Genomic DNA, 13,287 nt, shown 5'->3' on the forward strand with positions numbered 1-13,287 from the left:
GGGTACAGCGTCGCACGACCGCGCAATTGTCAGTTAAAGTCGCACAGCGCCGAATCGGTAAAAGTGTCCCAGACGTAAGACAGCAAAATCCTCCAGTGGTAAAGTGGTTAACAACCAGCTATTCCTGTGCTCCGATTGGTAAAGCCTTGCACCTGACTGTGCCCTGATTGGGTAAAGCCTTGCTTCAGCCAATCAGGGCCCTAGAATGAACTGTGCAGCACGCAGTGCAGCGTGGGGTGCTCAGTGGGCAAATATCCCACTGATCGCCTGGGAAAATTCACCTGAACGGGTGCTGTTTGGAGCTGAAGCGTTCGACCATCTCTGCTCATGAATAATAATTACACATGATATCCCTTGATCTTAAACTATAAGAATGCAGCCCTTGAAAGATGGGGATCAGTGAACCAGGCACAGTTTGGTTCGATAGAGATTTGGCAAACCCAAGAAAAAATCTGCTTAACCCTAAACAAAGCACCCAACTGCATTAAAGTCTATGGGAGTTGAATCTTAATTTTTTTCTGTTCTCTTGTTAACTGGAACAAGAGCAGTTTTTTCATTCTTTTGCACACGTGTAAAAATTTGCATTGTTTGGCTTGAACCCCACATATTTTCTGAAAGCCGAGTACCTGCAGAATAAAGTGATAGTTGTTGCAATTTTTTAAGTCACGTGATCTTTAAGCAACTGTTTATTAAGTTATTATTTCCAGGAAATAATATAGTAAAACCAATTTTAGTGCAAACACACACAATACTATGTGTAAAATAAAGGGTAAAATATAAAAGAGGAGGTTGCATTGAGTAAATAGATGCCATACACGTTAAGTTTTTGCAAATTGCATGCGACTATGATATTGCGAAAAATTAGGATACCTAAAAATCTCTATAGGTGATTCTTTAAAAGCCTTTATAGCTCATCAGTTTAGAGCAAACTGGAAGTTCTGGTGCTAGAACTATTGCTTGCATTCCAACATTCGTGGCGATACCGCATGAGTAGTGCAATCACAGTTTACATACATATGTGCACACCCAGTGTGCAAGTTTGCATTTGTGGGTACGTGCAAGGCAGCGGGGATTATGTTTAAATTTTAAACATGTTAATATAATGTTATTTCTTTAAATTTTCATTTATTTTCCTAATTTAAGTTTATTGCTATTACAAGGGGTTAACAAATCCCCATGTGATAGCATTGGGCAGGTGACAGGTACTCTATAGAGATACTGGGGGTCTAAGAGACCGCAATGTCTCCGTTGACCTCCAAAGCATCTAACCAACCAGCGATATGCTTGCTTAAAATTTTATCTGGCTGTATCAGCCAGAGAACAACACCTCTGAAACCTGAAGTATCAAAATGATCATCAGTTTCATTTCAGGCGAGATCATGGAAAGGATGTTCCTCTGTCTCCTCCTGTTCGCCACTTTGAAGCCCTCCAATGTGGTCCAAGACTCCAAAGTAAGAGTGGGAGAGACCAGGAACCACATCACCTACACTGTGAAAGTGATCATTGGCCATACAGATGTCAGATCACCTTCACTTGACAGCTGAGAGCCAGTTAAGGAAAATGGGCACAAACTTGTGCTTAATCCTTCATTAATTGGACATGCATATCACACCAAAAGTGCTGAACTAGTTAAGGCTAATTTGAAAGCTTTTGACAAATAAAGCATGAGCAGGGAATCATGTACCAATGCAAAAAAAAAAAAAAAAATTATTCAAATACTCATCAGTGGGGAGAGGGCCTTCTAATGCAGCTTAAAGAGCCACAACAAGCAGCAACAGTAAGTCAGTCCTGACAGCGATAAAGGCAACATACCGTGTTTCCCCAAAATTAAGACTGGGTCTTATATCAATTTTGGCATCAAAAGACACAGTAGAGCTTATTTTCGGGGTAGGTCTTATTGTGTAATGTGCTGTCTTCTCTCCCCTTCTCCCTACCTGTCAGTCAGGAATCCCCTGTGTGAACCAAGTAAAACTGTAAAATCCTAGAATCCACTCTATTATTATTTCCAATGTGTGTGTTCCTGTATTATAATTGTGCCAAATACCTTCATTACAGCACCGCTCGGCCCTTCCATGACCCCCTGGAGCTCTCTTCTGTTAGTATTATATAATGTCCAATGTGTGTGTTCCCGTATTAGAATTGTGTTAAATACCTTTGTTACAGTGCCGCTCGGCCCCCTCAGTGACCCACTCTGAGTATTGCAGAGGGGAGGGGCTGAGATCCCCCGCTGACAGCTGGGAGAAGAGAAGGAGAGTAGCAGGAGATCAGCTGAGTGGCGCTGTACCAAAAGTATTTGACACAATTATAATACAGAAACACACACATTGGACACTATATAAGGCAGTAATAGAGTGGATTCTAGGATTTTACAAACACTTTAAACTAGGGCTTATTTTCGGGGTAGGGCTTATATTGCACCCCCCCCCCCCCCCCCGAAAATAAGAGTAGGTCTTATTTTCAATGTAGGTCTTATTTTCAGGGAAACACAGTAACTTACTGTAAGTAGAGAATGCTGCTACAGTATATTATGGAGTCCCCAGCAGTCATAGTGATGTGGCATATGCATATGTTTTAGCCACACTGGCCCGCAATAGGTTTTAACCCATAAATAATTCCTAGAGTTTGGCTTTAACATGCTTTGTGGATGCCTTAAACCTGCACATAAAGTTGCAGAGAAGTACAATGTACTCCTCTAAAAGCAACTTTTTCTTACAAACAGTAGCCAGGGATCTGTCATTTAGCAGCAGTAAATGACAGATCTCTGAAGACTTGTGTTTGTCAACAAACTGGAATGTCAATCAGTCAAGGTAGCTATTGCGAATGAACAGATCCCTACCAGCTTGTTTGTAAATAAATGGGCCAGGGATCCTGGGTGACGTTACTGACCATATTTGGTCAAGGACATAACCCATCATCCCCTGCCCCCCCCCCTTTTTTTTTTTTTTTACATACAGAAGCATGCATGGATCAGTCATTTGCAAAGAGAGTAACCCATGAACTCAAAGTTAATCGCTAATCACAGAAAATGGTTTGTGATATAAAATAGCTGCCACATAGATTTCAAATGTATGTCAAAAAGTAGCATTTGCAAAGAAAATCACTTACATCTCTCATCATCTTTACTGCTTCCCTTGTTCTGCCCAACTTTCTTGCACACATTGCTAATCTTCTTTTAATGTACACAAGTACATTTGTGTCCCGCCCTGAAAGACAGCATGGTTAGAAGCCCCACATACATAGTAATATTTTGGAAAAAAAGTAATATAATTTGTACTATGAATATACATGCTATGAATATATATATAAATATATGAAAGGTTTGCATGCAGCGGTACCCACTGCAATCCCTGCGGTAAAGGAGGCCCCCAAAACTTTTTGAGAAAAGTATCAAGTAGTCCCCCAAAGTCAAGGCTCACGTAAAAAAGCAAAATAAAATAAAATAGGGTTTCTGTACCTTAATGAGCTCAATTTCCTGAAAATCTTAAGATTTGGCGCATCCTGCAATCTTCACTCTGGCAAGTATTTACCCTTTTAGAGGTGTACTGCACCCTATGATCCAGATTTAGCTTTGCAATGAATGTCAGCTCCACCTAGTGGATTTTAGTGGAGGTCAGCTAGGCAGACCTGGCACCTTAAAGCAGTATAAAACCCAAAAGCAAATATTTATTATAATACAGCTTCTCAGTTCTTAGATGTAGTGACTGCATTTGTTTTCTTTAGTTTTCTTTACTTTATTTTCATCTGGTGATGTGACCAGTAAAGCTGGCTATAGATGGATCAAAATTTGGCTGGTCCAGCAGGGACTTTGAACACTGACTGCACCGGTGTCTTCAGCGCTTAAAAGGAGTTTGGACATAAAATGTTATACACAGCGATGCAGGGTGTGGCTGTGTTAGCGGCCGAGATTTCCTACAGAAGCCAGCAAGCTCCCATTGCTTTCAATGGGGCTGCCTCTCGCAGGGGGGTCAAGGGATTCAACTGAATAACTGGGGGAGAAAAAAAAAGAAATTCAGTTGTTAGGCAGGGGCAGGAAAGGCCTCTCTGAAGAGAAGGGTTTTCATGGATCATTTGAAAATGGACAGAGTAGGAGATAGACAGATTGGGGTACAGCAGGTAATACAGAAGGTGCGTTACAGGCTGGATCACCAGGTGAAAACCAAGGGGAAAAGATTAAAAAATAAAATGAATGCAGCCACCACATCTAAGGATTAGTAAGCTGCAATATATTACATTTTTTTTTTTAGGTTTAAATACAGCTTTAAACTTATCACTGAGCTTTTGCAGAGAAGGGACAGATTTCCATTTGTATGTGAAATATCTAGCAGCAGAAATGTTTCCCTAAAAGCAGTGGGTGTATGCAGAAATGAAATCAAACCTCAGTTATCCAATGTAGTTGAAAAGTAAAATATTCAGGAGGCACTCAACTGTTCGTTCACTGTTATGCCCACCTTGTGACCTAGTATATTTCCACATTTGATAAACAAAGGATTAGAATAGATCAGCATATTTTTAATCACACTCCTTTGTATAACCATCTTAGTTTCCAACTTAAATCGTTCGCTTTTTTTTTTGTTCAGTATTTTTTACTGGGTGGCAAAAACAGGTTACAATATTGGCACATGTACAACAAGAGGGACAGATGGGTATAGGTACATTTTGCATGCAAATTTCTTTTTTCTTTTACATGCTCCCCTTCTCCATCAAAAACCCCTACCTTACCCTAGGAAGGAAACAACCCCAAATTAGATCCCAGATCTATTCTTCATATTCATAATCATAACTGTGCAGCCAGTTCACACCCCCTGCTGCTTGTGCCCTATTATGTACAAGTTTTCAGGCAGACCACCACAGGCTACAAATGCAGTCCACTGGTATATGCCTTGTTTGCACAGCTTCATTATGAATATAAACCACAGGGTTGTAGATGGTGTTTCTGAGGCAAGGGAGAGGGATTTATTGTGGTGGACATAAACAAAGTTATACTTTAAAAACTAATACTATTGTTGTAACTGCCTGGTTCAATTGTCAGCAGAGCACACTAATAGAAGATGCAGGTGGGGGCAACTTGATGACGACACTAAAAAATACCAAATAATACCCGTGCTTAGGATGTTTTAAACGTCATCACACACCAGAACGTACTTGTTGGTTTGAAACATTAATTTTACATGACATGCAGGTTTTTTGCTGTTTAAATGTGAGTGCATTACTTCTCATTAAAAAGTCAGATTTTATTCTTACAACACTATAGGTGCTTTTCCACTGCATGGTACGGCTCGGTTTGGTGCTTTTCCACTGCATGGTATGTGTTAGAACAGTTCGGTACGGTTTGGTACAGCGACGCTTTTCCACTACATGGTAAGGCTAGCTTAAACAGTACCACCTCGGTTGGGGTTCCAAGCGGGCCGTACCTATACCATATCCCACAATCCTTTGCATGCAGCCTTGATTGTTTGTCACTACTAGCCACTGATTAGTCAGAGAATCGTTGCAATCCTACCCACTTACTACTTTAGTGGAAAAGCAAACCGAGCTGAGTAGAGCCTATACAGTGCTGAAACATGCTGACTCATACCACGCAGTGGAAAAGCAAACTGAGCTGAGCTGGGCCAAGCAGTGCCGAGTGGAGCCGAGCCGGTACTTGCAGTGGAAAAGTGCCATACGAGATGGCTTTGCTCTTTCTCTGATCTTTATTTTGTGGAGGAGGACAATTCGGGTGAAGCAATCCTGGTCTCTTAGAGGTTAATATGAATGGTTTTAATCAGTGGATTCCCTGGAAGTCCAGCCATTGCCGCTAGGCATTAGATGGCGGCGTTTGACTGCTGTTCATTTGGTGGTCAAAACTATTTAGTAAGAGGCTGTGTGTGATAAATGTTGGTGGAGGATTTCTCTGGTTCACACCACACTCTTGGAGGACCCCTTTTTTAAGGTAGTTTTTAGTTTTGTCATCTTTGGCCACCTTAAAAGGACTGTTAAGATCGCTCAAGTGTTTGCACATTTTAGATTCACTTTGGTATGAATGTCTTATTTTATAATATTATATTTGGATTATATGTTAGGTTTATTGCTGCACCCATCTACCTGAATATATCAGACACTGTCATGTTAAAAAAACTGTTTAGAATTTTAGAAAATATACAGGTTGGAAAGTGTTATCATAGGCTCTTCTGCAGAGGCTTTAGTATCACTTTAATTCATGTGACCTACCTAAACCACAAATACACAGCATGCATTTTGGGCAAATATAATGGTATTTACAAAGTTTAAACTATCACGACGTTCCCATATTACATACTGTACCATACAACCCAACAACTGAGTAGTTATCCTAACAATTGTTTTTTAGTGCTACACTAGCAAATGAAAAACTAAAATGTATTTCAGTTAATAAATATTTTTAGCCAATATTGTGAATGGAGTTAAAATCCAATTTTATGCGATTCTTTATTTTAAAGGGCTTGCTTCAATATTATTGTAACGGTATTTCATATTCAGATATAAGCGTCTTCTTTTGGTTAGGTAAGTGAAATTACATAGCTGAGAGTTCCAGATACCTGGATAAAAAAAAAAAAAAAAAAAAAAAAAAGATAACGTTTTCAACCAGTCTAAGGCAACTGAGACTCACTTCTGCACTAGTGTGTATATTTTCCACATGTCCATGCTAGTCCTATAGGGCATAAGTGAGGGAAACCTATTAGAGGTTGACTACACTCATCAACTAGTCCTCGCCTTATCTCTAAAACATAAGTGCAGGTAGTGGTCTACAAGAGAGATGAATATAATCCTTGCAATATACATAGTACCTTTAAAAAAAAAAAAAAAACAAACAAAAAAAACACTTAAAAACAGGATTTTCACTTTAAATGCTGACTTTAACTTGGATGGGACAGTTAATCCTGCTTCAGCAGTAGCCTGTAAAAAAAAAAAAAAAATGGTTCTTACTGTGCTGGGCTTCATATTGAGCACCATGATGCTGTAACTGTTGACTTCTCCTGTAGCAGCCTTCTCCAGCCTTAAGTGCTTGCTTAAACAACTTCTCTGCCTCCACAATAGTAGTCGCCTCTTCCTCAGCAAGAAGAATAAATGCAGTAGCACATCTGCAAAGAAAGTAAAAGACAAGGGGAAAAAAAAAACACCTACTTCAGGATAGTGAATATGATAATTTTGGAGTTTTCTCTTCATTTAATAAGTATACAGAAAATTGTTTATTGCAAACATTATACTGATTTCCACGAATGCCTGGCCTAGCGTAAACCTTTGCTTCTAATTTTATGGAAAAAAATGGGTTCCTGTTTTTGACTCCTAAAGCAGCCAAAGAAACTGTTTTAGACATTTACACATATTATGCATCCCGCAGAACAGTTACAAATAATTACAGCAGCATTAAAGGGTGCTATTATTTTTTATCAAGCTTGCTTGGCAAATCTACATCCTTAGGCGGGGCGAAAAATTTTGTTTTTTCTGCTGCATTAAATACTTTAGCTGTGCTTTCTCCAGAAACAGCTTGTGCCAACCTTTACAATAAAATTGAGGAAAGGAAAGGACATGAACTTTGAAGTCACCCTACGGGGAAACACTAACCAAAACAGAATTTTTTAAATAGAATGCAATGGTTTTTTTTTTACTCAAGTTTAAAATTGTATGCAACAAACAATGGTGGTACTAGCAGAAACAGACAATGACCCTGTACTTCTTTGCCATGATAATGGTGGAAATCCGCATCCATCAAAGATTGAGCCTGTTCACATTTCATTGCCACATTGGCTCCATGCTTATAAAGGACATACTGTACCTTTACTAAAACCTACTCTCTCTTACCCTCCAAACTAACAGAACGAAAAAAAAAAAAACCTCACAGATCCCTACATTCACAAGTGATAAGGATGCAGGCATCTCCCCCTCTGCACTACTGTATTCTGAGAGCAGGTATTCTCCCCTTTGTCAGACTATACTAATCGCTGTGGCAGCTGATTGAATGCTGGTTTTCCAGCAGGACTGTTCGATAGAAGTCAGTCTAATAATAGGCTTCTGTTCAACAGACAAGGCTACACATACACACGTCCCGAAATTTGGCCAGTTCCTGCTGAACTGACCAAATTTTGATACGTTTTTACCCAGCTTTCCTTCCCTCATAAGCACAGCTACACTCTGCTCCGCTGAGTATATCTTCTACGGCTGAAATCCTTTTCAACGCTTAAGATACCTGTGCAATAAACGCTCTCAGTTGACGGGACTGTATTCTCTAGGCTATATGACCGCTTACCGTGCAAGCTTAGGAAGTTGAGGGTATGGATTCAATTACACAATCGGGTTTCTTGGGTTACCAGAATTTAACTGGCCGTACACTGATAGTTTTTTTTTTTTTTCTTTCACTCAGTCGCACAGATTTCTTCATCCGTGCAGACGGACGTTAATACCCAATATTGCAGCTGTATCTGATTATATGTAACCATTTTTTTGCTGGAAATTTTCCAGCAGGCTCCTTTGGCAAAAGTTGATGGAATGGTCAACTTTTGTTGAACGGGGTGGGGCCAGCAGGGCCACTCACTAAGTGAATATCACAAAGTGCAAAATGTTATTCTAGTAAGAAAAAGAGCAACATGCCATATGTCACACCAACCAATCAGAACTTCTTTTAGTGAAATTAAAGGAAAAAAATGTTTTGTTTTGTTGGTTATTATTGCACTTTACTTTAGCCATTGGTCATTCTCACATTTGTGTCTTTCCCATGAAGACACAACCAAACACTCATTACAGATAGATGTGACTACTCAGACATGGCTACTCACTCATTTAATTCTAATGCTTCATGTGCAGCAGAAATTCTGGCTTGTGGATTTCTTTCACGCCATGCCTTCTGCATTACTATTTAAAGACAAAGGCAGGAAAAATAACACATATAACAAAGCTTAAAAAACAGCAGTAAAATGTATATATATTTGAATATATTTCTATTGGCAGAAAGAAATTTTCAATTTGTTTAAAAAAAATGTAGATTAACATACACCTGGAGAATTTTATTTAAGGAAAAATGTATACACATGCGTCACTTACTGTACCTAAAATGCTATTCAAAAGAATTCAGACGGAAAAAAGGTATTTTTCAAGTGAAACCCCAGCCAAATTTTGTCTTCCAAATTGTGGACTGCATAGGGTTAGTCAAGTTTTTTTTTTATTACCATCAGTGCCCCAGTTGAGGAGATTTTAATTTGTTTATGTATGCTCACCAAGACAGAGGGAGCAGAATCTCTTAAACAGGGACACAGACCGCAATAAAAACCTCTTTTAGTAGAATAAAGTGTTGGAACTTCTGTTTTTATCAGTGTTCGTCTCCATTGGTGACAATTACTATACTGCTGCATTATAACAAGCATGGGACATGAAGGAATACTATATTATATATATTTACACACACATACACAAACACTGCTCGAGAAAATTAAAGGAACACTTTGAAAACACATCAGATCTTATTATGAAAAACATCATGCTGGATACCTATATTGATATGTACTGGGTAGTGTGTTAGGAATGAAAGGATGCCACATTGTTTCATGGAAATGAAAATTATCAACCTACAGTGCGCTGAATTCAAAGACACCCCAAAAATCAAAGTGAAAAAATTATTCAGCAAGCTAGTCCATTTTGCTGAAATTGCATTGCAGCAACTCAAAAAAGTACTCAGAAGTTTGTATGGCCCCCACGTGCCAGTATGCATGCCTGACAACCTTAAGGCATGTTCCCAATGAGAGGATGAATAGTGTCCTGGGGTATTTCCTCCCAGATCTGGACCAGGGCACCACTGAACTCCTTAACAGACAGAGGCGTAACCTTGCAGCATCAGATGTACCAAAACGTAATGTCCCAGAGGTGTTCTATTGGATTTAGGTCAGGCGAGCATGGGGGCCAGCCAATGGTATCAATTTCTTCATCCTCCAGGAACTGGCTGCATACCCTCGCCACATGAAGTCAGGCATTGTCGTGCACCAGGAGGAACCCAGGACCCACTGCACCAGCATAGGGTCCGACAATGGGTCCAAGGATTTCATCCCAATACCTAATGGCAGTCAGGGTGCCATCATCTAGCCTGTAGAGATCTGTGCGCCCCTCCATAGATTTGCCTCCCCAGACCATCACTGACCCACCACCAAACAGGTCATGCTGAATGAGGTTACAGGCAGGCAGCATAATGTTCTCCACGGCTTCTCCAGATCCTTTCACATCTGTCACATGTGGTCAGGGTGAACCTGCTCTCATCTGTGAAAAGCACAGGGCGCCAGTGGCAAACCTGCCAATTCTGGTGTTCAATGGCAAATGCCAATTGGGCTCCACGGTGCCGGGGAGTGAGCAGAGGGCCCACTAGAGGACGTCGGGCCCTTAGGCCCCCCTCATGAAGTCTGCTACTGATTGTTAGAGACATGCACACCAGTGGCCTGCTGGAGGTCATTTTGTAGGGCTGTGGCAGTGCTCATCCTGTTCCTCCTTGCACAAAGGAGCAGATAGCGGCCCTACTGATGGGTTAAGGATCTTCTACGGCCCTGTCCAGCTCTACTAGAGTAACTGCCTGTCTCCTGGAAAATCCTCCATGCTCTTGAGACTGTGCTGGGAGACACAGCAAACTTTCTGGCAATGCCACGTATTGATGTGCCATCCTGGAGGAGTTGGACTGTCTGTGCAACCTCTATAGGGACCAGGTATCGCCTCATGCTACCAATAGGGACACTGACCCTAGCCAAATGCAAAACTAGTGAAAAACAAGTCAGAAAAGAGGAGGAGTAGGGAAAAAAAAGTCAGTGGCCTCTATCTGTAAAACCACTCCTGTTTTGGAGGTTGTCTCATTGTTGCCCATCTAGTGCACGTGTTGTTAATTTCATTAACACCAAAGCAGCTGAAACTGATTAACAACCCCCTCTACTACTTACCTGACCAGATCAATATCCCAGGAGTTTTAATGATTTGATGCTATACTCTGATTAAAACGTGTTCCTTTAATTTTTTGAGCAGTGTGTGTGTATGTATATTCTAGCTCACATACAATAACTGTAAAAATGATGGTAAAATAAAATGTGAAACACTTGTGTATGTGAAGTTATCACTCCAATGTGTATTTCTTTTGATAACGTTCTGTAATTTATAATGGACATTCTTTACAGCTGCTCTGGTAACAAAGCTATGCTAGTACTGTATATACACATAGACATGCTTCATCCCATTTATTGATAGGAGAGCACTGCATTTCATATATAAGGCAAAGAGAGATAAGGATAAGGTACGGATATAGAAAAACAGTGCCCAAGGGCCTTTGAGAGACACATGGAGTTAATAAAAAATATTAATTTTATTAAAAAAAAATATCTTACAAGCTTACACATCTAAAACGTTTGAACATTTTAACAGAGATGCACATGAAATATAAAAAGTTACATGAGTTACAACATGAGTAGTAGTACATGGGGATAAAAACGCTTGTACATTGTATCTGGATGCGTTTCACAAGACAACACTCACTTCCTCAGGAGAAATTAGACACTCATATATAGGGGGTGACGACAGAAAAGAAGTTGCCAACTGGTCAACACTGTCCCATCCGGGGGAGAGGAGGAGGAGGGGGGAAAAAAAAGGCCAATCACTGGAGGACATCTACTGCTGTTCTTCAGCATCCTCGCCCCAACACCCTGCTGGCTCTGGATAGGTGAAAATAGGGCACAACACCACCCGCTGCTCAAATTTGCAAGATGGTGACAAATCCCAGGCTTTAAACAACATAGTATCACCATACTCGCAAGGGGAGAATACTCCATCGCAGCCTACATCCGTTCCCCTTCTTCAGAGGGAATGAGCTACAGCCAAGGGTAAACACAATATGCACAACCTAAAGCTGAGCCGAGAACAGAACCCACACTATTTTAACAGGACATATATAATATTAGTCCATGACATGGAACAAAAAATTCAAGAGTTTGCAGCATAAAGGAGTCTGCTCCATTTTTTCACTTTTTCAGATATACATTTCATCTTGTTCAGAAAAATCTGCTCCTTCTATTGAGGGAAAAAAGAGGCAGCTCTGAACGTTAGGTCAGCCAAACCACAGTCTTCAGGAAAGAAATTTGCTCAATCCCACCATCAACACAGACAGTGTTGATCCAGGATATCCCTCCTACCGGGCCATTGAATTCATCATGGAGGGGGACAGTGATTATTGCTAGCAGCTGCTATTGATAATTGCAGGAGCATCTGAGGGGCTGGCTGTACCCAAGCTGATCGATCTATCTACTTGCTACATTCAGCCTGCTAAATAATGGTTCAAATCTCGGCCGGTTCAGCAGGACGAGATTCGAACTGTGTATGGCCTTAGTTCCCATGTTTCTCAATAGATGACGCTGCCTGTCTAGAATGCTGGACAGAAGAAGACAGCTCCAAACTTTAAAAAATCACCCTGCTTTTTTTGTGTATGATAACAGTGCTGCATCATGTGATAATACACAGACAAGTATTAGGTGAAACCCTTCAAACTCAAGTTGGGGAAAAAAAAAAAAAAACACATTTTTAACTTATTTTTTAGTTTGCTCAGTAAAACTAGAGCTGCCCCCTTATTGCAGAGAGCCCACCAGTCTCTCACTGCTGATCTCTGAATATCCAAGCTGATTTAACCATTTGCTCAAGTCTCTGTTTCTGATTTGGAAGACTGGCTCAAGTGTACAACTATTGGGTGCAGAAGGTAGAAATCCTAAAACCTATCTTGAGATGTGGTTTAAAGGATGCTATGGAGTACCCAATGCTTTTCTAAATATTTTGCTATAGAGAGGGCTCACAGACTTCATACAAGTACCCCACCTTCAGGTGCACCTCCCGGAGCTACGAAAGCTTAGATCCTGCAAGATAAAACTACTATTCTGATGAAAGCTAGAATCCTGAAATATTATGTTAATACCAACACAATATATCCTGATTTTTCTCAAACAGTGAGCTTCTTTTTCCAACATAAAGAGACCAACTTATATGCTACAGCAAGCTTTACTCAGCCAAGCTGTGGGAAGCTGTGGGGAATTAAAAGAAAACCTTTTACTTGTCCCAAGAAATGTTTTACTGGCTGGACTCCAGAGGGCGTTATAGAGCCAGGAACACTCCTAAACATACATAAACCTCTCATTTTTTATTTTTCTCAATACTAATTTGTGGTGTGTGCTAATTGAACATATGCTGTAGTTCTAAGGAGAGACTCCTCAGTCCTAATTCTCCACTCAACATCCGGACTTGTCTTCACTCACTGAATACCAATCTAGCCCC

The 13,287-nt window shown here is 40.4% G+C and overlaps 1 protein-coding gene across 3 annotated transcripts in view; it reads right to left on the minus strand.

Annotated features, from left to right (window-relative positions):
* ST7 (suppression of tumorigenicity 7) overlaps positions 1–13,287 on the minus strand; it is a 268,989-nt gene that overhangs the window by 103,643 nt on the left and 152,059 nt on the right. For all 3 annotated transcript variants that reach the window (XM_082255306.1, XM_082255305.1, XM_082255307.1), the window contains exons 6-8: positions 8,790–8,865; positions 6,943–7,097; positions 3,106–3,203 (exon numbers count right to left, since the gene is read on the minus strand). In XM_082255306.1, coding sequence (XP_082111432.1) covers positions 3,106–3,203; positions 6,943–7,097; positions 8,790–8,865 — 329 coding nt within the window. The remainder of the gene's footprint in view (positions 1–3,105; positions 3,204–6,942; positions 7,098–8,789; positions 8,866–13,287) is intronic.

The sequence above is a fragment of the Pelophylax lessonae genome (genome assembly GCF_965119305.1).
Source record: "Pelophylax lessonae genome assembly, chromosome: 4".
Taxonomy (NCBI): Eukaryota; Metazoa; Chordata; class Amphibia; order Anura; family Ranidae; genus Pelophylax; species Pelophylax lessonae.